The sequence below is a fragment of the Helobdella robusta genome (assembly GCF_000326865.2).
Source record: "Helobdella robusta unplaced genomic scaffold HELROscaffold_24, whole genome shotgun sequence".
Lineage (NCBI taxonomy): Eukaryota > Metazoa > Annelida > Clitellata > Rhynchobdellida > Glossiphoniidae > Helobdella > Helobdella robusta.
Window position 1 is genome coordinate 2431545 of NW_008704261.1, and position 25872 is coordinate 2457416.

Genomic DNA, 25872 nt, shown 5'->3' on the forward strand with positions numbered 1-25872 from the left:
CACACACACACACACACACACACACACACACACACACACACACACACCCACCCACACACACACACACACACGCACACACACACAACACGCACACACAAACACACAAAAAACACACATACACACATATATATATATATTTTAACAATATACTATAAATTCTACCGATGTTCTGCGACAAACCGACTTAATCTAACAATCGAACAAGATCGCGAGCAACGACTGCTTTGTCTCTCTTGAGAATTAGAAGTTAAAAGGAATGTATTCGGTAGAATTTATAAAATATTGTAAAAATTATTAATAAAAATCACACACATATATATATATATATATATTTAAAATTCGTTCCTTATATATATATATATATATTGGAAGGAGATCATACTTTATAAAGTATATATATACTGTATAAAATATGGTCTAAAATAAAATATATATATATATATATATATAAAAACAGTATAAAATATGGTCTCATTCCATATATATATATATATACATATATACATATATACATATATATATATATATATATATATATATATTTACAAACGACCGACAAAAAATTTGAATTTGTTGTATTATGTTTTATTATTGTATTCCATTTTTAATTTATTGGAATGTTGAAGAAATCCAATTGTCCGTCCTTTACTATTTTAATTTTCTGTAAGATAAAATTTTTTGCATTTTTGAAAAATTTTATTTCCATTAACAAAAAGCAACTTTAAAAATTTTCAGTATCAACTGTGGCGTATCTCAAGAATTCATCTTCTCAAAATTTGGCTCTCAAAAAGCCTGCACTAAGCAGTTCAGTGTACAGCGTAACTCTCGAGTCTCCTGTTCCCAATTTAGCTGTTGATGGAGACTCAGATCCCGAGTTTTTACATTGGCATTGTTTCCACGGAGGTGATTCTCCCGGGGGTCCCAATTGGCTCGTCGTCAACCTTCAGAAATATTATTACGTGGATCACGTCGATTTGTTTAGTAGAGATGGCGCTCGTATGTTCAGTTTTATAATTCATAGTTTTTTAAACAAAAAAAACATGTAAAAATTCAAATTTTTACTTGAAATTTTTGGATTTTTATAACAGCTGAACGAATGAGTTACTTTCTAATTGGACTCAGTTCGGTAGACAGCGTATTTTCAGGCGCAAACATCATCAGAGGTACCTACCCTCTGTGTGGTCAGTATAAGTTCGAAGTAGCTGTCAGTGCCAAACATTCAGTGAAATGCAACGCCAACCTCGGATCTCATCGATACGTCATCGCCCAACAACCGGCCAATGGACCAGGACTGTTCACCATCTGTGAGATCGAAGTTTATGCTGCTAAAGACCCAAACTGTAAAGTTTTTAAGTTTTTTAATAAATTGCTGAAAATGTATTATTATTAATTATAGCCAAGGTTTGGAAAAGTTATTTGAATTATCGATTGACTGGATATACTTTTAAAACGGTATCTGAAAGTTCCATTTCGAAATGTTTGATGAGATGCATCATCGACAGATGTGACTCTGTTAACTATCAGCTAAACAAGGCAGTCTGCGAACTGAACAAACACGTGGTTGGGTATGCACAGAGCAATCTAATTGTCAGCAACACTGGCTGGAGCTTTCTTGATGCTGGTTATGCTTGAAACTGATCAAATTGTTTATTGTTATCATGCGCAGTTCTACAAACTGATTTTCAGCATGGCTCAAAAAACTTGAAAATTTTTCTAATCGTTGATTTTTTTAATCTTTTTAAAAAATTATTCACATTTCTTCAAAACGTTTGTTTTAAAAATTAAAATATGATATCAATATTATTGATTTGTGAAAAGAAAATTATTATAAGTAATCATTGCACCAATCTCTTAACAGCGGAGATAATGTTAATAAAACAACAGCCGTAGACAAGGAATAGATAATTTTTATTAGAAATAACTTGAAAATTTCAATTTGTTAATAATATTTTGCATTAATTCACCTGAGAAGCCAGTTTTAAATCGAATAATGCTGTACGAAATATTTTTATGTTAATTTTGCAGGCTTTACTTTTGAAGGGATTAATATTTCTTATTTATTAGATTTATATTTTTTGTAACAAAGAAGCTCACATAACTACACAAATATTAGCACATAAATTTTAAACCCGATCTATCTACTTTAAATGCAATAATAAACAATAGAGACACAATACAAACACAACTTGAATTTATCTAGCCAAACCAGTGCTTGCTCCTATTTCTTCTGTATTGTTGTAACCTTTAAAGTTCGTTACTACTAACACCAATGTTATAACTTCAAATATCTCTATATTTCAAACACCAGAGTTGTAGCTTTCAACGATCGTCAAAGGTTCGTTATTCAGTAGGTTCAAGATTTCCGATAGGTGAACACATCTGCTTCAAACGCAAAGTTTGTTGAACTTTTATTTGAATGCCAACAGTAATAACTAATCTAGGTAACTACATAGATCACAATTACAACTTCGCTTCCAACCTTTGCTGGAAACCTCTTTCGGAAACCTGTCTGTCTCCTCGCTCTCCTTATATAGCCTTTATGGTAGATTTTTACAATCAAAAAATTCGATATCTTTTTACAATCCTCTATGGCTTACAATCTAAAGATTACAAATTACAAATGTAGCAAAGATAACAATAATTATGTTAATAAATAATATAGCGCAATTTGATCATTTCAATGGTTATAACATTACCCCAATCTTAGCCTGTTAGTCCCTAACATAGACATGGATCCCTAACGCTTTTGAGATAACAATTTAAAAAAGCGTATATTAATACTAAGACTAATAATACTAATAGGCGTTATTTCTTTATTCTGATGAATAGGGGATAATCTATTCAAGTGGACAACTTTTATCTTTGTCCATTTTTTTCTTGATCGCACCTTCTCAATTTTTTTGAAGTTTTGGGCAACGCCGTGGGTTGTACGGTTAGATGAAGTCATTTTTGTAAAACACTGAGCTACCGCTTTTGAGGTCGTACCGTATTTTACTCTTTTCCGTACATCTATTTTTCCTTCCACCCAAAGGTCACCTCGGTCACGATGCATCTTTGTTCTCCCAGCTAACCTGAGCTCTGCAAAGTTGGCTTTTACTACTTTTTTCGACCTGTTAGCTGCAGACGTTCCAAACTTGGGGCTGGCAACTCTTTGAATCTTGGTTTTTTCCGTATTGTTCCCTCAATAGCGTGACTTTTCTGGGGTTTCTTACAATATTTCCTGATATGCCCTTTTTTCCCAGTTCCAGACTACAAACCGCTGTAAGAGACTACAGTGGTTTGTAGTCTCCCATTGTTGAAACAATCCTCCGACACTCATTCTCTTCGTGAATTTACTGTATTCTTTCTTCAACATCAGTTTTGCTGATTCCAGTGTCTATACTGCTCCAGAACTTCTTTAAGTGCTTTTATTTTTTATATTGTGAAGTCATATCTCATATCTGAATTTGTAGAACTTAAATAAACGCTTTTGTTGCCGTTCTGTCCATGAATTCTAAAGTACCTGTTGGGTGCGCTAGCAGGGTCAGTCTCTCTATGTCTTGTGCTAGTTGTTCAACAGTTTCCATTTGTTTCTACATACGGTGGTCGAGCTATGTTAAGTAGAGGTCTTCCGTATATTTTTTTCCATAGCGTCGGTCTAACGCGTCAGTTAAAATCTTGAAGTTGTCATGGTCCTTGGCAGAAAGAGACTGTAATACCTCTAAAGCGGAGCTTCTTAGTGCTAACACCAATGCTGCCGCTTGTTCTCTTGCGCTCTACTCGTAGTTGGGTGCTGCTGCATCAAACTGAGTCTGATAGCTCTCTCAGAGCGTGGCACTGTCAAATGTTGTTACTTTTATTGACTTGGTGGGAACGTACCTATGTATGGTGCTTCTTTCTTTTGTTTTTATTTCACGGGTAATGCTTTCTATTTCTTGCCGGGGCTTTTGTACCAATTCGTCAATTTTTTCGTTTGATTCGTCCGTTTTCTGGTCTATTTTCTGGTTCAGCTTCTTGTCCATTTTATCAATTTCTTCTTTTAATTACGTCTTAAAGTTTATTGATTGTTGTTATATCTTGTTGTTAGCCTTTTTAGTCTTTCTAAAATTTCAGTTACCTGTGATTTCATCGTGACTAACATTTTTTTTATTCGGTTGCCTGTTCATCAATCTTGTTGTTTTGTTGATCAAATCTTCTATTCATTTCAGCAAGCTATTGTTCCACAGGATCCGGCAAATTAAACTCTTCGAGTCGAGGTTACGTTTACGTAGTTCCTTCCTGAGATTAATTATATCGAGTTCTTTTATTGCAGGCATACTTTATTGCAAAAAATATTTCAAGCTATCAAAAATGTTACTTCTGTTGTAATTTTTAACGCTCGTTACTACCAAACGCCAATGTTATAACTTTAAAGATCTCTATATTTTCAACATCAGTGTTGTAGCTTTCAACGGTCGTCAAGTGATCGTTATTCCGAAGGTTAAAAATTTTCGATAGATAAACACAACTGCTTCAAACGCAAACTTTGTTGAACGTTTATTTGAATATCAACAATAATAATAGAAACACTTGTAGCTACATAAATCACAATTACAACTTCGCTTCAAAGACCTGTCTGCCTGACTTTATATAGCCACTAGGTAGATTTTTACAATAAGAATATTCGATATCTCTTTACAATCCTCTATGGTTTACAATCCAAAAGTTAAAAATATAGCAAAAATGGCAATAATTAAGATAACAAATTTTATAACGCAATTTAGTGATTCCAGCGGTTATAACAGCATGTTTCAAAAAGATCCACTTGTATTTAAGGCTTCAACTCGCAATCAGATAAAGCTAAACGCTCAAAAGTTTGGAATTTTTTATGCATCTCTCAATGACGAGTTGAAAAAACGATTGTGATGTAGGTAGTGGTTTCTTACTTTCAAAGATTTGCCCATTTCAGAAACTTGTTTTCAGTGTTGCCATTAACTAAAAAAGATCAAATAACATAAGTAAGAATATTTCATAATAAATGCATTTTCCTTTTCATGGTAGAAAGTAAATATAAAAAAGTCATTTATGATTATGAAGGTTATTATTTTACCTAATTAACGTTAATCTGATATGCTTCTAACTTCAAACAAAAAACATCAAATGCAGTTAATTAGAAAGAAGAAACATGCTTCAAAAAACAAAGACAGTAAAAAACAAATTTTTAAAAATTAAAGAAAAACTGATCTTTCTAATGAGAAATCGAAAGTCTACCTGCCGATGCACTGAACATGCACTCGTTAAAACGTTACGCTGTTAAACAACACGTAGTTTTTTTTTGTTTCAGCGCCGTTTGTAAGTTTTCATGAAATTTTGCACAATATTTCATTAAAAAAATTGAATTTTGTAAAGACAGCATTACAACGAGGTAACCTAGCCTCAAAATAAAATGTGGAAATGTTAACGCTAGAGGTAGATTCTAATTTAAGCTTGTCTCTACAATTTCAGCCATTAAATTCGCAGAGTAGTTCATCTTCATGTATTCTAAAAGTTGTTACTTTTTCTTATTGCATTATTCAGAAGTATCACACACAACGAATGTCATTCTAAACATTCGATATAATTAATAAACAGAGATTTTTTTGCAATTGAGCGCAGTCATTGAAACGTGGGACCAGACAGGCGTCCATGACCATCGAACCATCTCACTGTTTCAGTTGAAAAATAGTTATTTGACGACCTTCCAAAACTGGAAAACATTTCATTTTTGTTTACAAACGTAATGGGACTCGTTTAGCACGAAATCGATAAATTTTAACAATGATCAGTATTTAACAGCTCTGTACTTCTGTACAAGTTGTTTCATTTGATTTCTAGATAAATTAATAAAACTTATAGAGAGCTTAAACAAAATTCAACAAAATGTGAATGCAAAGCAATTTATGAAACGACTGTTGGCCTCTTTGGAGCATGGACGTATCACATGGCGGGTCCTTCGCTCATGATGACCAGCCCCTATCATTCGTTTAAAAAGTTTTGTGCATTTCGATTTTGTTTACGGATGATGTCATACAGTTATGAATTGCAAGAGGATGTTCAAAGTGATTGTAGTGGAACGTAATGACGACGTTTGACGCTTTAAGGTCGACCAGTGTGATTTTTAAAACAAGCGCAAACAACTTTTTCTCTTCTCACTTTTTAATATGCGTCAAGTTTATGAAACTTTGGACTGAACTCGTGTTCTTCTCATTAGTTAAAGACACCCGGTCCTGTTTCGCAGTGCGTGCAGTGAACGGGTGGGTTCGAGTATGGCAAGAAGATCCCCACCTGACGATAACATTTTTTGTCGTGTATCGTTTACCACCATGCGTTGTTGATTCTTCTGACCTTTAATCTTTTTAAACCATCATTTATTTTTTGAGAATGTAATTCTATATCAAGGTTTTTAAACTTTATTACTAAGAATTTTCGCTAGAATTCTATGACATCTGAACGGCTCAATGGTGTAGCGGTTGAAGTACATGAAACTGCAGCTGCAGTTGCAGCGATCAAAAAAGGAATGACAACCTCGGTTTTATTTTAATCATTATCTTCCGGGCCCAGACAGTCGTTCATTCAAATTATAAATAATTAGGTTCAAATGCTAAAAATTTCGCTTGTTACATTACATGCAATGCGTGATGCATGGATTCACACGCATTCATACGTGCTGCGTGTTGTTGTCGATACCTACATTCGAGAAACACGCAAGTGAGAATTGTAAAAGAAATTGTTAACCGGTTACTTTTTCATATATGTATTTTAATCTGCTAAGGACGGTGAAAATCTTAATCAATCGTTTGTTGTTTGTTCAACAGATGAATTTTTTCATTATTATTCTATGTAATATATAAATATATATATATATATATATATATATATTATTAAATGAAAATTTATAAATCGCTTTTTAATAAAATCTCAAAAGCGCCTACAATAAGTGCAAGAAAAAATAAATAAGACAAAAGAAAGAAAGTTGATTGCCACTCAGTTAAATGTCAGAACACACATATATTTAACACAAAATCAATAAATAAATAGATGACCAAAAAGAAGTAATACTAATTCAAATGACGATTTTTAGGATTTATCGACACAGGTTACTAGTTATGTACAAAAATTCAACGCAATAATCAACAAGCCTCACAACGAATTATTAACCGACACAAGAATTAAAACAACATAATGATAGTACTGACTAATAAAGAACATAAAATATAAAAAAAAAACAAAAAAAAAAAATTTCATTTTCATAATCACATTTAATTACAAGAACCGAAATGCTGCTTAAAAAGCAGCAACTTTAATTGTTTACAAAATATATATATATATATATATATATATATATATATATATATACATGTATATATCCATTATTATTATTATTATATATATATATATATATATTTATTAAAATTATTTAAGTTTTTTGCTGTTAAAATTTTTCATAAAAATTCTGTGTTCCCTTTTGAAATTTATTTGTAATAATTCTGAATCAATAAATAATGCACTGACGATGACGGTTTAACGTCGAATTGATCCATCTGCAGTAACTTTAATGAAACGTTTGTTAATAGAAATAAAGTTTCAATTTTTAACCTACTTAATTTTGTTGATATAAATTTACTAAGGCAAATTGAAAAATTTGAATTTAAGCTGATAAACACTAATAAATCGGTGAAATTTATTTCAATTGTCAAGAATTTGGTCTTTGACCAGCATATTATTTATTCTAAATATTTTGTATCTATATATATATATATATATATATTATATAATGTATAATATATATATATTTATATATATATATATATATTTATTTATATATATATATTTATTTATTTAAGAAAAACGGCTTGGGCGAACCCCTTGCCAACAGTTAAAATGATCGTGATCTCGAATAATTCAGAATAATCATAGCAAAGTTCAAACCGAATCGATAAAGTCCTAATCTAGTAAAAAACGTTCAAATTAAATTATTAACAAAAGACATTCAAATAAGCATAAAATTTCAAATCTGTGAACGAAAACGAAAAATAGTTCAAATGATAAATTAAAATTAAAATTCAACAAAATCAAACTATGTCAAACACTCTGTCACCATAGTAAGAATCTAACAACACTTTGAAGGCATTTACAGAAGGCGCGTTCACCACTTCTTCCGGCAACTCGCTCCATGGTTTAACCACTCGATTTGAAAAGTAATATTTTCTGCAATCTTTTCTGGCTATACATGAACATAATTTATGATTATGCCCTCTGGTGAAATACATATATTACAATATTCTATAAATTCTACCGAATGTTTGGCGTTAATATGTTTGTAGTTCGTTTTTTCGATTTTTGTCACTAAAGTTTTTTGGAGAACGTTTAGTTTATTAAAAATCAAAATAAACTTATTATCCGAATTCATGCTGCATATATGCATTTATAAATTCCTTCTGGCATAGGCTTAGTTCATTCTTGACATTGCAATCAACATCACGATGATCCCATTGATTCAACAAATTAGTGAGCTGATTCGACAAGTCTCGAACTACATTCTTTTTAACTTCTAATTCTCGAGAGAGATGGAGCAGTCCCTGCTCGCGATCTTGTTCGATTGTTAGATTAAGTCGGTTGGTCGCAGAACTTCGAGTAAATGTTATGAAAGATAGATTCATCAATCTTAGCCACCACATACTTACAGACAAGCAAAAAGCGTTCTTAAACTTGGGTTTAAACTGCCACTATCTAAAAAACCCAACAAAATTGAGAAAATCATTGAGATTGAAAAGCTAATGATGTCTATAAACGACGCTGAACGTCAAAGTAAAATAAGTGTTAACCCCTCTGTTGCCATTGAGCTTCAAGCTGAAGCTAAGAAACAACACGGTAGTTTTCAAAGCAAGCTACTCACTGACGAGATGAAAGATGCGGCGAAACAATTAAGGGAAAATAAAGATATCGTAATACGACGTGCAGATAAATCTGCACAATATGTCATTATTGGCCGAGCCGATTATCATGAAAAACTCAATGATGTTCTCAAAGATACAAAAAAGTTCCAAGTAATCAAAAAAGATCCCACTCCTCAACTAAAAATTAAACTAAACACAATAATTAAGAAAATAAAAAAAGCACATCACTGACGACAAACTTCCATCACTTATAGGCGAATACTCTCCTGGCTACTTATATGGGAATACAAAAACGCATAAGAATAATCATCCCATCCGACCAATTATTGGCCAAATTACAACCGTCACATACCCTGTTGCAAAATTCTTGAACAAAATTTTAACCCCATATATTCCAAACAATTACACACTACAATCTTCCCGTGAGTTTATTAATCTCCTCAGCATTAATAAACCATCCAAATTTATTGCCTCTCTGGATGATGAATCATTATTCACAAATGTACCAATTCATGATACAATTGACATAATTATCAACACCGTTTACCACTCAGATATGGTTCCATTGAGCATACCGAAAGCATAACTGAAGTCCCTTCTTCAAATTTGCACTACCGAAGCACAATTCCACAGCCCCACAGGCAAACTTTACAAGCAAATCGATGGTGTCGCTATGGGTTCCCCACTTGCCGTCCTATTTGCCAGTTTCGGTAGAATTTATAGAATATTGTAATATATATATATATATATATATATATATATATATATATATATATATATATATATATATATATATATATATATATATATATATATATATATATATATATATATATATATATATATATATATATATATATATATATATATATATATATATATATATATATATATATATATATATATATATATATATATATATATATATATATATATACATGTACATGTAACCTGCATAACCGTTTGGGGTAACTCACCAAAAATCCATCTTCATTGTACGATATTGTCACAAAAAAGAGCTAAACGCTTAATCTTCAACTTGAACCCTTTCTCTCCTACTAGCTTTTTTTTATAAAACATAATATTTCGTCGATTAGTTGTTTATACGTTTATTTTACAGCTATTTTTGTTTTCAAGTTTTTAAATAATTTACTTCCTTCATTTTTTTCCCCAACTTTTATACTCAGTGAATCTGTTCAAACTCTCAAAGCTAGACACACTACTTACTATCTTTAACTCAGTAAAAACTCGCCTTTAACTCATCTCTACAAGTTTAAAAACAACTGGCCCTAAAATTTAGAAATTATTTGTGCCCCATGCCATTCATAACATAACAAACAAGCAACTCTTTAAAAAAAGATTGCGATCTCAGCTTTGCTTACTCCACCCCGACACCACCATCTAACGATTTATATACATTAATACAGCGGCTCTCAACCTTTTCAGTGACGTGGACCACTTATAAAGTTCCTGTCTCAGTTGCGGACCACCACTGAAAATTGTGTGTTTTGAACGATATTTTGTCTTAATTGAAACTAATGCAGAGAATCCACATTCACAAAGATATGATGTGCCAACTGCCAAATTTACTCACTGTATGATTCATAGGGAAAGTCTTGCATGTAAAAAAAATGAGTGCCGAGTTAAAGTCTATTTTTAATCAGGCTATAAAAATTGTTAATTTCATCAAGACACGTCCACTGAATTTTCGCCTCTTTGCTGCCTTTGCTGCCTTGTGTTTAGATATGGAGCTGGAACATGAACAGTTACTGATGTATACTGAAGTTTGCTGGTTATCGAGGGGGAAAGTTTTTAACAGACTCTATGAATTGCGTGATGCTTTGAAAGAGTTTCTTGAAAAAAAAAATCCCCAACTTGCAGCTTATTTGAATGACAATTCATGGGTTGCTACTCTGGCTTATTTGGCTGATATTTTTGAACAGCTAAATAAACTGAATTCATCTATGCAAGGGAAACAGACAAACTTAATCACGCTCAGTGATAAAGTATCGGCTTTTATTAGAAAACTTGATCTTTGGAAGCCAAAAATATTGGAAGGTAACTTTGACATGTTTGATCAATTACACGAATTTACTGAGAAACCAGAAAATGCTGAGATTGATAAAACAAAATTGATAAATTTAATTTCTGGACATATTCAATCATTGCTGGATCAATTCCACATCTACTTTGGTGATATAAACATTCAGAATTTTTTGTGGGTATCCAGTCCGTTTTTTGTAAAAGCTGATTCATTAAATCTGCCAACATCAGAATTAAACCAATTCATTGACCTCACCAGTGATTCTACATTGAAAATTTTCCAAAAAACAGTGAGCTTGATGAAGTTTTGGATTCAAGTTTCACATGAATATCCAGAACTGTCCGAGCAAGCTTTTAAAATTATTATACCTTTTGCGACATCATATCCTTGTGAATGTGGATTCTCTGCACTAGTTTCAATTAAGACAAAATATCGTTCACGACTTGATGTTGAAGATGATCTACATTTGAGTCTTTCAAGCAAAAGGTAAAATAATTTTATTTTACAAATAAGCTGCAAGTTGGGGATTTTTTTTTTCAAGAAACTTTTTCAAAGCATCACGCAATTCATAGAGTCTGTTAAAAACTTTCCCCCTCGATAACCAGCGAACTTCAGTATACATCAGTAACTGTTCATGTTCCAGCTCCATATCTAAACACAAGGCAGCAAAGAGGCGAGAATTCAGTGGACGTGTCTTGATGAAATTAACAATTTTTATAGCCTGATTAAAAATAGACTTTAACTCGGCACTCATTTTTTTACATGCAAGACTTTCCCTATGAATCATACAGTGAGTAAATTTGGCAGTTGGCACATTTTCACGTACACGTTCCCACAAGCCAGTTTGTCTTCCTGTCATTGCTGCTGCACCATCAGTGCACACTCCAACACACCATTGCCATTCGATGCCATAGAATGTCATGAAATTATCAAGGATTGCAAAAAGTTCTGCGCTTGTTGTATGACCCGGGCAAGTTTTACAAAACAACAAATCTTCTTCAACTTCATCCACCCAAATATATCTCACATAAGCCATTAATTGTGCCTGGCCAGACACATCTGTCGATTCATCCAATTGAATTGCAAATTTTTTACAATCTTGTAGACTGGAAATTAATTGTTCTTTAACATCACCTGCTGCCAAAGTAATACGTCGTTGAATTGTGTCATTTGAAACTGGAATTGTTTTTAGTTTACTTGCTATGGCTTCGCCAAATATTTCTCGACACATATCTATAGCAGCAGGCATTATTAGAGTCTCGGCAATTGTGTGTGGTTTTCTCGCTTTTGCAATTTGAATAGCCACTAAGAATGATGCTCTTAAAGCTTTCTCGTTGACTTTTGTTGCTTTTGAGATGCATTCCTTCTTACGTATAAAATATTCAAGTGGTTTTTCTGAGCAATCAGGGTGATTAGTTTTAAGATGTCTTTGGAGTTTTGCAGGTTTCATTGCTTCATTTGAAAGAGTTTGTGAGCATATTACACACTGTGGTTTAGGTTGATCATTTACTGTGACACATATAAATCCAAAACGCAAGTATTTTTCATCACATCGTCGTACGGTTGTTCGTCTTTTTTTTCTGAGAACTTCAGTTGTTTCACAGCCACTCGATTCAGAGGAACTATCATCGTTTTGATTTTGTTCGTTTGTTTTTTTGGTTAGAAATTTATCCATTTATTTTTTTAAATTTAATTATTTGTACATGTACTATAATTTTTATAAGGTCTTCAAAATTTAAACTTGAAATACTTGAAATGCTAAAATGTCAACAAGCAGACGTGAGATTTCCGGTGGTGTGATTAAAAGTAAACATAATTTAAAACGAATTTCATATGTTGCAACAATTTTAGTGCTATCTAGCGATTAAAACAAACAAAATTAACCAGATTAATAGTAAGAAAATTTTGTCATTATTAGTTTCCTGCGGCCATCTATTCTAGCGATCGAAATTGAATGAAATTAAAAAAAAGACAAAAATATATATTTGTTTTTTGTTTTTGTATGTTTTTAATTTAAAAAGCGCAATTTCAGACTCTGCTTGCGGACCACCAAGCAGGTGGCCGCGGACCACCAGTGGTCCACGGACCACAGGTTGAGAACCACTGCATTAATATATAGCTGTTGTTTAAATATGAATGGGTGTGTTGTGCGTGTGTGTGTGTGGTGCGTGTGTGTTTTTGTCTGTCCGCTATTATAATGATTATTTGACTACTTCATAAGTATTATCTAAATGTATTTCATTCTAGTTAAAATTTTTATAAAATTTTGATATAGTATTTGAATGCATTTGAACGCTGAAATGGATTTTCTCAATTTCTAACTTTTGAACTTTTGTTTATTTATGACTTAGTTTAGGTTGACCTCTCTACAAGTTTATTTTAAACTTATTTGGTGCTCTATAATAAAATAAATAAATGAATGAATATATCGCGGTCAACAAATATATATATATATATATATATATATATATATATATATATGTGTGTGTGTGTGTGTGATATAAATAATGACCATCATATTATTATTACATATATTTGTGTATATAGAATAGAAATAGATGACCCAGAGCTGGATGTTTGGCTTGACGTTCGATACTTCCTGCTTATCTGCATTCGAGACATCGAACTTTTGTGCCACCGCAAATATTAGTTACGTAATTGAATTAAATAAAAAACAAATCGAAACAACAATAACAATTTAATAAAATCAAAAATATTTAAAATAATTTGTCTAAGTTAGATTTACATTTTCTAAATTGAACTTTTGCGTTGCTTTTAACAAAGAAAAATCAAAAATGTCTCTTGAGATTCTTTATCACGCCATTAAGAGCGAAATAAATTCGCACTTCACTGCGACGGTGGCCACGGTGCACTACCTGCTCATCCAACATGGCTTCAAATGTGTGGCCCTCGGGGAGAAGGTGATTGATGATGACTGTTGGGGTGTATTTAAGTCGTGTGGTCGAATAGTTTGAGGTTCTTAATGTAAAACTGTAAGTAAATTGTCATTGTCTATAAAAATAAACAAGCAACCACAGTCTGCTAAACTAAAATAAAAATGTATGTGTAAAATAAAAGGTGAGAAAGGCTGTAAGTAGTAGGTGTATGGAAGAATTAGTTATTAGAATATAAAAAATATAGAAAAACTCACCAGTCACCTTTTTCATACTTTAAAATTTTGATTTTTAATTTAATTTGAAAATGTTTTACCCATTACTTTGTTTTGAAAACCACTAACTCACTTTTAACAACATGTATTTAAAGTTTACCACACTTTGTTAAAGTGTACATATATTTATTATTTATTGTTATGCTTTGTTAAAACGTGGACTGAGTCCTAATAGCTAACATTCATTTTTCGGTTGGGTTTGTTTGGGTGAATGATACAATTTTGATTAAGTCCTTATAAACAATCCATCGGAGAAGCCTGATGGCTTATTCTTAATTGAATAATCTTGTCAGTTATCTGTACATAGTTTGATTACACTCTATGACTTTATATATTGATAAATGATGACATTTGTATGTGTGTCAGTAGGGAGCTCATAAATGTTAATGAAACGAATCCCAAATAAACAGGACAGGTGCAGAAGGCTGCCACTTTCCAATTTTATCGGTGTTTTAACTTGATTTATTAATTGAAAAATAAAGTTATCTTATTAAATTCCTCTACACATAACACCACATCCCCGCACTGCCATTCCTACACCAGCCCCCCGAGAAAGTTGACACTCGTCTGACTGATTTGTTGCCACCATCCTGGAATGAAAACACGTACAAATGCTCTCTGGTCTATTGGAGTCCATCACTGGAGTTCTATCTCTTCCTCAAGATCTTTCATATGAAGGAGTTTGCTCTTGTGCATCTTCTGGTTGGTTGCTTCATTAATTGATTGTTGGGTGTGTGATTGATTGATAGTTGGCTGGCTGGCTTGTTGGTAACTAGCTGGTGGCTAGCTAGTTGATTGGTGGTTGATTGATGATTGGTGGCTGGCTGATAACTGGTTGATGGTTAATTGATTGATAGATAGATTAATTGATGTTTGATTGATTGATTTACGAATATAGACGGCTGATTGATAGTTGTTATCTTTTTGATTCTAAAAACTTTATTGACAAATTGATGATGGGTTAGGGTTGGTCCTCTCACTGATGACTGATTGGTTGATGACGGATTGATGGTTGGTTCAGATGATGGTGAGAATATTTATTATTTATGATAGATGAATTGATGACTGACAAAATCAGTCATGATTGACTTAATGATTGACTACTTCAAACAATTAATGGTTAGAGGACAAAAGAACGTTTATTGTTTGGTTGATTGTAGAGAGATTTGGTGAAAAATGTAAATATGTGTGCACCGACCTCTAAGTTCTAAAAATTATTTAACATGTGGCGCTGTCAGAAGAATGAGAATGTATCAATGAAGGACATGGATGTGCAGTACAGTGTGTACTTCAGTGATGACTTCTCGTCATTTCAGAGGTTCCTCTGATCATGTTTTATGTGGGATGTTGTTCTTCTTGCACGCTGTTTGGAATGCATGTGTCTGTTATGTCACTGGGGTCAAGAATTATTATTTTTATTTCTTCAATTTTTTACTTAATGATTGATCTAGCTGAACTTACATTGAATAAATATCTTATTTGAATGACTTTTTGTGTGCAACTTTTGTTCATTTTCTCATTGAGAGTTCCATCTTGATAGTTTCTTCTTTGAAAGTTGTTGATTGATTGGCTGGTCGTCAACAGTTGAATGATTGTTGTAATTATTGTAATCACCACTATCATCATCACCATTGCTGCAATTAACCTGCTTGATGGTAAACAGTTGAATGAAGTTACTGTGAAATGTTTGGTTCGATGCAAGGTAGGTGATGTAAGGCAAGCTGTGTGCCAGCAGGAATGTCTGCTCGTTAAGTTGGAGGCATCTCATTCATATTCTTCAGACTAATTTATTTTCACATTACAATCTGGTGGCACTGGTAGTAAGAGTGAAAAATCATTGGAGCACGTTTTGTCAGTTGCATCAGTTGGCACACCCATCACATTAGTATTATCATCGTCATATAAGTGCATCATCGTACATCAATCATTTTCGCTATCATCATCAGCATCCATATTATTATAACCATCATCGCCATCATAACTTCTGCACAATGCAGCTTGTTCCAGCGACCAAACGCGTTGTTGGATGTGATCGACACGCAGCTCATCCGTCCGAGCCTCGTGCCGCTGAAGAAGGAGGTGGCCGTGCAGAACTTGGTGAAGCAGGAAGAGGAAGTGATAAGGTCCATGACTGGAGTTGTCCAATCGCAGAGTGGGGAGGGGGAAGTTAGTGGCCGATGGGAGTGCCAGATTGTCAATTCGGTTATTTGAATATTATTTTATATTTATCGTGGCTGTCAGTCAATGTGACTTGATTAAAAAGAACTGGTCTCCATTCTTCGTGAGATGTTGATGGAGTGTATTCCAGTTAACATAATTTAGTTCGCGATTTGATTATGATGCGAAATTATTTTAAAAAAGTTTCCATAACATTAGGCTCATTTAACACTAACTTCCCCTGTGGATGATGATTTATTAATTCATTGAATGGTAGTTAATGCTGTATGTTGCATATGGCCTACAGCAGATTGAACCACATAGCATATTAAAACGTTATTTCACAATAAGAATAATACTTGTTGTGTAGTGTTACGAAGAATTGAACAACGAGACATTACAACAGACGCGAACCACAACGTCATCTCCATCATCCCACCAATAACATCAACTACAACACCATCATCTCATCATTAACATTAACAACACATTCGCCATTGAACAGCACACCTCAAACGACGTCTCGGCCTTCAAACTCAGCCACCGCTGTGTCCCTCCCTTGTGGAAGGTGTGACCTCGACCCTCTCTGCCCGTGCACCAGTGGGGGGGCTAGTGGCATGTTGTTTGACCCACTCAGGAATTTTATGCACCCACCACCACCACCTCCATTTTTACGGCCTTGTCCTGATAACGATAACGATCCCTCTAGAATTCCATTGTTAGTTGATACTCTTGACTGTTGTTGGATTCAGAAAAATTTACTATTTTGTTAATGTAATGTTCAGCTGAATGATCGTCCCAGTGGGACTAATTATAAATCTTTGTGCCTGCATCACTCACCTCACTAACCAACCACATGTTGGCATTTGTTGTTTACAATATGTTGTTCATCCATCGATGCATGCATCCATCTGCTCAACATTTTATCTTTATTCGCTATTGAATGAACGTGATAGCAGTTACAATTCACTTATCTCTACACACATCCAGCAATCCATTCATACATACATCCACCCACTCCATCCACGTATCGTTCCTTCATCCACACAGAGGTTCAGTGCCACCCGGCGCCCGATTTGATCCCATTGGTCCGAATCAGCAGGACCCCCGAAGGACGTGGGAGTAAGTGATGTTCGATGTTTTCAGTAACAACCAGCCACTGCTCATTTATTATTATTATTGAATTCATTCGCAACTGACCTGATGGCGTGGTCCTGTAGTTTGTTTTGCACGCATCTCCGCTGGTGATAGAATCGAGTGTTTGCGAATATCTCAGAACGTCTGCCTTGCGAAAAATCATCACATTTCAGCGAGTTACAACACGACAGCACCGTACGTAATTAAGAAAGATCGAGAGTTGAATGTTCAACTCCACACCCCTGCAGGCCCGATCCAGACCATCTGAAGATGCCCTCCTTCAATGATAGGTCCAATCTGTGAGGTGGTCGGTGGCCTGGTGCTGGTCATCCGTCGTCTTATTACACAGTACTGTGTTGAGATTCATCTGACAGTTCTCTCTTCTGCTACGTTGCTTTCTTTCATTGTTTACATAAGATATATATATATATATATATACATAATCATTACAACAACAACAGCGGTGATGTCATCACCTATCTTGTTTAATTAACCTTATAGACATCATTATCGTCATCTAAACATTTCGCTTGAAAAAAATGAATAAAAACACTTCAATATATTTTGGTGTCATTTACTCCTGAGGCGTGATTACAAAATGATGGATGGATGAGTTAGAACAGAGTGAATGAATGAATTGTGCGAATGACGGTATGAATGAAAGAATGAAATGTAAATATTCATAAGTGAATGAATAATTGTTATTTAATTTTCATGACATTTTATCGAAGATTTCTTCAATATCCTTAATTTCTTGAATGACGGAGGGTTCACTGTTGATCTTTTCAATCTGAAATGTTAATTTTTTGTCAGTTTCCATGAACGGCTGGTTGTTTGTGTTGTGGGATGAGCGTTTAAAAAGAAACTTAATTCGTAATTAATAACTAATAAAAATAAAGTTGAAAATTAGTACAACTAAGCAGTGGAACAAACAGAGCATTGAACTTATTAAGGAATGGTGGATACAAAATTTGCTTATAAGTAAAATGACTTCTCAGGACTAAGCTGGTAATAGTGATTTCAGGCAACGTTGTTTCAAAAGTATTTATCACGGATCATCATTTAACAGCAGTTAACATTCCAGGCTGATCCAACTCGCAGTTGATTGGGTCGGGTTCATTTTTCAAAAAATCATACATAAGGAAACTGATAGGATCCGATTTTTTATCAGAATTCAGAGTTAAGAGTGTAAGGAGCAAGAAAAAAATTATTTTAAGGAAACAGACAAGAACACATACACACACACACGCACGCACAAACACACACTTGATTCAACTCCAATGTTTCCCCTCTATCTCTCCGTTTCTTGAGCCTTTCGATCTGAACGAGTTTTTCTCTCAACTTCTTCATCTTCTTGTCCTCTTTTCCAGTCACCACCATCATCGTCGTCGTCGTCGTCTCGGTCTTGCTTGTGTGTTCGTGGTCTTTGTTGTTTGGAGTGCTGGTGGTGGGCACTTGAGGTGTGGACTCGCTGGCGTTGGAGCTACTACGCGAATTTGCATTGTCATTCAATTGAGGGAACTTGCAGTGTACGGATGACATGATTCGTGCAAGCTCTCCCTCCGGAATGTTGGTTCTGTTGTTGGATGGGTGGGGTGGGCGGTTCATTCACAAACCATCAATTCAGACAGCTGCTGAATGAGCGGTCATAATGTTGAGAATACCGTCACCACTCATGAAGACACTCGCCAGTGCAATGAGCGTTTCATCTGCTCCAAAGTTCATTGCTCAACTTTTATTTCGTTACTTGCACACATTTTTATATATTCATTAGATGTGGGCATGTGAACCTTTGGTTTGAGTCCACTAATAATGTTGTGTTGTTTGAATCATTTAATACAGAAATCAAAGAATTTTAATACACCTACAAAAACAACTAAAGAAGAAACAACATTAGAATAAAAGGCCAGAAAAAAGTTTGATCAAATTTGGAACCTGACACCAGCTTTGGCATCTGAAAGAACCCATATTTCCTCTCTTATCTTCTGAGACTCTGCATACTTCTGCCAAATTAACAAACAAGTGCCACGTTATCAACATGTGAACAATCATTTTTTCAAAATGTGAGAGACCAAGTTAAATAAGTCATGGGAACACAACTGCTGGATTGGAGATCTTGTTTATTGATAAAGGTTCCACGTCCAACAATGACTACTCTCACCGAAACATGTATAAATAATGAAACAATATGCTTATTATTATTCTGCGTAGCTGCTTACACGATCAACTGATGAACATCATATGATTTACTTGCATTTACATCGGCTGTGAGCGTGTTGTTGTATGTGTGCCAGTTGGCAAAAGTGCCAAAGTCTCATGTTGCTATTAGTACGCGATGGCATTGTTCGAATGCTGTCCAAAACTCAAAGACGATCATACGCATAAGTCAAGTGCTGTGCATAGTTTACAAACATAGAATAACATATCAGCACCTCTGCATTTCATGGAGCTGCACTATAAAGAATAAAAAATCTGAAAAATAATTAAAACTGAATTAATGATGATAATAACAACAACAATAATAAAAATATATCAACCTTATTTGCTTTAGCTTCTTGCAGTTGCACCTTCAAGCTCTCCAGAGCTTCATTCTGAAGTTTGGTCTTGTTACTAAGCTCTTCCTTCAACTCTGTCAACTTCTTTTCCTTTCGTTTCTTGTTCTTTTTTGAAGACTTTGATTCACCGCCTAAAAATAACGAGGAATATATTATTGTAAATAAAGAAATGATTATAAGAATTAAAAAATGATCCAGAGTTATTTAAATGTTGATATAAATTAATAAACCTCTAAATTTATTTGTTAGTTTACATTAGAGTGCAATGAAAAAGGTCTATTTTATTGTCAACTTTCCTTTCAATACTATAAATTACTGAACCCGGTCTATGAAAATGTTTGGGTTATGTTATTTTATTTTATTACTTAGCAAAGCATCATACATAATAAAATTTATTCAATAAATTTCACCAGTTTGTTATTTAGTTTGTTGTTTTAGTATTTGTTTTAATGCTTTTTTAAAATTTAATTATATTGTATTATCAAAGACTAGGGGTCATTAATACAAACTATCTAGTTAGTAGGACTTCCAACAACACCTACCTTCATAATGTAATTATTTTATTTTTTTATTGATGAAATAGTTGCTTAATTGATGAATTAATTACTAATTTAACAATTATTAATTAACATTAATTTAATAAAATAAAAATAATAGTTTATTAATAACTTTAAAAAATTAACTTTCACTCGTTGTAGTCATAGCGGGGAACGTCAGTATTAAATAATTGAATACCGTCAGTAAATTATTAAATAAATTGTATTATATTATTTATTTATATTTTATAAAATAATATTAATATTAAATTATTAATTCATTAATTTTAACAAGCACATAGAACCGGACGGTTGCAAAGTGGTGCTTCACTCAATGCGAGTGCAACAGCAGAGTGGGGCACCTGCCTGACTCGTTCGAACCTGACGACCTGCCAGTCAGTGAAGCTGGCACGCAAGAGACATATTCAAAAGCACCGCCTCCACTTTCATTTATTTATCTTCTTCACTTTTTAATGTAAGCATAGAATGAAAATGTTCTTACGAATATCAATCAATCAGTCAGTCAATCAATTAATTAGTTTGTAAAGCGCTATTTCCGCGATGCTCAGCGCTCTTCAGTAAATTTTGCAAACAGATGGTCTTAAGATCCGCTCTGAACTTCGTAAGTGATGGAGTAGTCAGAGAAGGAGGTAGGGAGTTTCAGAGAAAAGGGCCTGTAAAAGCTAATGCAGATTTAGCAAAAGAGTGTTCAACACGAGTTAAGAAGTGAGAACAAGAAGACAATCGTAAACCGGGACGTTTAGGTTTAATTAATATATATGATAATTACTTAGGAAATAATTTAGAATGAAAATTTTTTAACGATTATCAATCACTCAGTCAATCAATCAGTCAATCAATCAGTCAGTCAATCAATCAATCAATTAGTTTGTGAAGCGCTATTTCTGCGATGTTCAACAGCGCTCCTCAGTTAATTTTTTGAACAGATGGGTCATGAGATCCGCCCAAAACTAAGTAAGTGATGGAGAAGTAGTTAGAGAAGGAGGTTGAGACTTCCAGAGAAAATGGCCAGAATGCAAAGAGATCCCCACCTATCATATGCAATGTGTATGATGCGTGGTTTGCACGCGTATTCATATACGCTGTGTGTGTTTGTCGCTGAAAGCTCTGAAGCAAAAGCAAAAGAGAGAGTAAGTAACCTTTAACTTTTTAACCTTTATATAACAACGTAACGTGAGGTGACGTAACACAACGCAAGACACAGCATAACAAAACACAACTCAACACAACCTGACATAACAACATAAGTTTGAGATAAGTATTACAATAGTCATAAAATGATAAAAATGTATAATAGCTGTATAATGGTTCGAATTATTCTCCGTTTAGCATGTATTCATGTTTGTGTGTTGTTGATTCCTCTGAACTGAACCTTGAAAGAATTTAATAGATCTTAAACAACCATTCATTCTTTATAGAAAAATCTGCATATATATATATATAAACTTATATATATAAACTGCCGTGCGAAGAATTAAAATTTATGATTATTTGCTCCTAGAATAATTTGGCGATAATTCTTCTTGGGTAAGATATTTGTACTGGTTTTTTAAAACCTACAAAAACCACAATCATTTCTTTTACAATCCTGTACTGCCCAGTGGCGGATCTAAGGAGAGAGGGGCCGTTGAGAGCAGTGTTGTTATTTAAATTATTTTTCTGTGTTTGCTGTGTTACGTCACGTTACCTCACGTTACGTTGTTATATGAAGCGGCGGTTATAAGTTCTTACGCTAAATCTGCGTTTGCTTTTTCTGACCATTTTCTCTGGAAGTCTCTACCTTCTTCTCTAACTAATTCTCCATCACTTACGTAGTTCAGGGCGGATCTCATGTTCAAAAAATTAACTGAGGAGCGCTGTTGAACATTTAAAATTAAGTAGCCTTGCTTAGCTAAAGCTAGGCAAGCAATCTATCAGCATTCTCATATGATTTTGGCTGGCCCTTATTAGGCCTTTAAAAAAATTCATAAATCAGTAAGACTTAGTTTTTAGACAAGAAAACATCGTTCTTAAGTATAAAATGCACCAACAACTTGCGTGATGAGAAAAAATATTTGCCAGCCTAATTTGGGCCACACTAAATATATATATTTGGTGGATTTCTTGGCACCCCTTCAAATTTAAAATAATTTCAAATTTTTTCATATTTTGGCCCAACCCGTCAACATTGTCTAGATCCGCCATTGAATGCTCATGTCACGTTTTTTACTTTTTTTTTAAATTCTCCCTACACGTCTTAAAAACTAACAAATTTTAAAATCACCCATGCAAGGCATGTCGCAGTTGTTCGTCACATTAATGAGTAAAAAATGATTAAATGAATGTAAGTATGAATGAATGAATGGATTGATGGATGGGTGTTAGAGGCTTTTCTGCAGTGTATACAATAAGCACAGTGAATGAATGAATGAATTAATCAGTTAATTAATCAATTAAATAATCAATCAAATAATTACTTAATTAACGCACTAACGATAGATGAATGAGCGAATGAATGAATGGTTGAATGAGTGAATAAATGATGTGAAAGAATGTGAATGAATAAATGAATGAAAGAACGAACGAGTTTCAAACAATTTAGCTAAATTATAAACGCACTTAGATTTGCGATTTTTGCTGAAACGATATCAAAAACACATGGTTAATATTGTCATTCCAGAAACGCAATGTGGCTTTCGAAGCGGTCATAGCACAACCGATATGACTTTTGTTGTACTCCTCTTGATGGAAAAGTGCCGTGAACAGAACCAGGAACTTTTCCTGGCTTTCATCAATTTGACGAAGGCTTTCGACACGATCAACAGAGATTTGTTGTGAATGATCCTGGGTAGAATTGGCTGCCCGCCAAAATTTCTGATAATACTGCGTGAATTTCATACAGGTGTGAGGGCTAAAGTCATTTTTGGTGGTAAGAAATCTAAGCCGTTTGATGTTTTGGTGGGAGTAAAACGGGGCTGCGTTCTGGCTCCTGTAATTTTTAATCTGTATCTCATTGCCACTGTTTTCATCCATCGCGATGGTTTTCCGTCTGACGTAGTCACCCGTTTCGTTACTCCGTTTCGTTTCTCGTTTCTTTAACATACAACGACTCAAGACGGAAAGCAAAGTATTACACGATAGGATTTTCGAATTCCAATACGCTGACGACGCTGTCATTCCTGCCAACACCATCTCCGCTCTCTAAAATAGTCTTAATGTCTTGTTGTGTGCCTATAGTCGTGTAGGATATGTTGTCAACACTGCAAAAACCGAAGTACTCTTTCGCTACAAATCAAAACAAACCAGCTACACCTTTTGTAGTTCATAGAGATGCTCTCAATGATTTGGATGAATTTATGTATCTTGGTAGTATACTTAGTGCTGACTGCTGTCTGGATCGTGAAACTGAGCATCACATTAGGGTGGGGTCGGCTGCACTTGGCGTCTTTTTAAATCGCAATCTTACCGTGGTGACAAAGATTTCTGTGTACAAAGCTGTTTGCATTTCTGCACTACTTTACGGTTGTGAAACCTGGACTCCTTATCGTCGACACATCTGAGCCCTCAAGGTCTCCCATGTTTGCTGTCTCCGCAGCATTCTTGGAATATGATGGTGGTGCAAGTACAAAATACCCTTCACAGATTGTTTAGGATTGCATGTACTACAACGGATGAATATCTATTGTTACAACAAAAGCTACGCTGGCTAGGTCATGTTATTCGTATAGCAAAGTCTCGTGTACCTCGTAGATTGTTATACAGAAAACTATCAAATGGCTGTCGTTCAGTCGGTCGGCAAAAGAAGCGATTCGTGGATTAAATGAAAATCGAACTTCAGAAATGTTACATCAACTCAGCTGGACTTGAAAAAATAGCGAAAGATCGGTTTATATAGAAAAGGATTTTTAAAGCTGGTCTCACAAGTTTCATGTTAGAATGGACAATGCCTCTTACCGTCATGCAGCAACATTATGGGAATTGAAACCAACTAGTCCAACGAGGCAACGGTGTCCATAACATCTATTATAAAGAGGACATGCATGGATATATATAATAATATGAGGACATGTCCTCTTTTTACATTGAATTCTTTTTACTCTTTCTTTTTTTGCAAACGTTCTCTTTTGTCCTCTTTTTTAATGTTATCCAAAATGAATATATATTCTTATAATTTTTTAATTAAATGTTTTCATTTGTAAAAATTTATTATGAAAAATGTCAGAAATTTAAAAATTAAAATTTTATTATGAAATTGTACAGCGCTTCTTTTGCAGAAGCGGCAAACGTGAGTAAACCTTTTGAGTTTGTTTCCATAGAGATTTTTGAAAAAATTCTATAATTTCAATTTTATTCATTATTTGTTGCATGTTTGCTTTATGATAAAGCTAGTTTATTTTAGTTCAAATTTAACAAGAACAATTTTAATATTTTTTGTTTATATTAACTTTTAAAATGCCAAAAAAATGTATTTTTAATGAAAAACTTAAAAATAAATATAAATTTATGAAGATAATTAACCAAAATAATTTATTGGAAGTGCTATGTACGGCATGTAACTCAAAGGAACAAAGCTAACAAAGGAAAATTTGATATTGAACAGCATTTAGATAGTAAAAAACATAAACATTTCGTGAGATCAGGTGAAATTTCATCGCCGATAGAAAATTTTGTGATCAGTTAATTTTCTGATTTGGACAAGAGAGTGTGTTTTCGCATTTCACACTGTGAAACATCAAAGTTTTCGTTCAACTGATTGCACAACGAAATTGATTTCAGAAGTCTTCAATGATTCACAAACTGCTCGAAACATTTCCTCGGCAAAAACCAAAACAAGTGCAATAATAAGAAATGTGATAGCAAAATTTTGTGTGGAAGAAATTTTAGAAAGTTTAAAAGCCGTTCAATTTGTGTCGATTTCCACAGGTGGTAGTAACCACAACGCCGAAAAGTTGTTTCCATTTTTGATTCAATATTTTTTGCCAGAACAAGGTATTGTTACTAAACTTTTGATGAAAAAGCTGCAACAATTTTAAATTCTTTGATAGAGCAGTTAGAAAAGTTTAATTTGAAAGAAAAATGTAATGCCTTTTCTGGTGATAATTGTAACACAAATTTTTGGGACATTAACCGTAAATCAACACAAAATGTTTTCGCCATTTTAAAAAATGATTTAAACTGTGTCATAGAAGGAATCGGTTGTAGTGTTCATATTTGCCATAATTGCGCAAAGCATAGATTCCTTAGACTTCGATATTGAAACTTTCATATACAAAGTTTATAATTATTTTTTTGTTTACACAATCAGAACGGAACAGTTGAAAGATTTTTGTCTATATACCAAAGTTGAATATAAAATTTTACCTCGCCATGGCAATACAAG

At 33.8% G+C, this 25872-nt stretch overlaps 3 protein-coding genes across 3 annotated transcripts; 1 reads left to right on the forward strand and 2 right to left on the reverse strand.

Moving 5' to 3' along the window:
* Nucleotides 1-2432: 2432 nt before the first annotated feature.
* Nucleotides 2433-4001, reverse strand: HELRODRAFT_172820 (hypothetical protein; the record flags this gene model as incomplete). Its single annotated transcript, XM_009019449.1, has 3 exons — nt 2433-2535; nt 3072-3157; nt 3834-4001. 3 exons carry the CDS (start codon nt 3999-4001, stop codon nt 2433-2435), a joined length of 357 nt encoding a protein of 118 aa, XP_009017697.1.
* A 9561-nt stretch (nt 4002-13562) lies between these two features.
* On the forward strand, nt 13563-17934 carry HELRODRAFT_185589 (hypothetical protein). Its single transcript, XM_009019450.1, is given in 8 exon segments — nt 13563-13859; nt 14651-14809; nt 15346-15425; nt 16105-16230; nt 16770-16982; nt 17315-17386; nt 17650-17836; nt 17853-17934. The coding sequence occupies 7 exon segments, from the start codon at nt 13734-13736 to the stop codon at nt 17702-17704; spliced, it is 831 nt and encodes a 276-aa protein (XP_009017698.1). The 5' UTR covers nt 13563-13733; the 3' UTR covers nt 17705-17836; nt 17853-17934.
* A 28-nt stretch (nt 17935-17962) lies between these two features.
* Nucleotides 17963-20951, reverse strand: HELRODRAFT_191774 (hypothetical protein). Its single transcript, XM_009019451.1, has 5 exons — nt 20640-20951; nt 19939-20087; nt 19337-19404; nt 18668-18977; nt 17963-18227 (listed from the first exon to the last, which is right to left on the reverse strand). The coding sequence occupies exons 1-5, from the start codon at nt 20656-20658 to the stop codon at nt 18114-18116; spliced, it is 660 nt and encodes a 219-aa protein (XP_009017699.1). The 5' UTR covers nt 20659-20951; the 3' UTR covers nt 17963-18113.
* Between the last annotated feature and the right edge of the window lie 4921 nt (nt 20952-25872).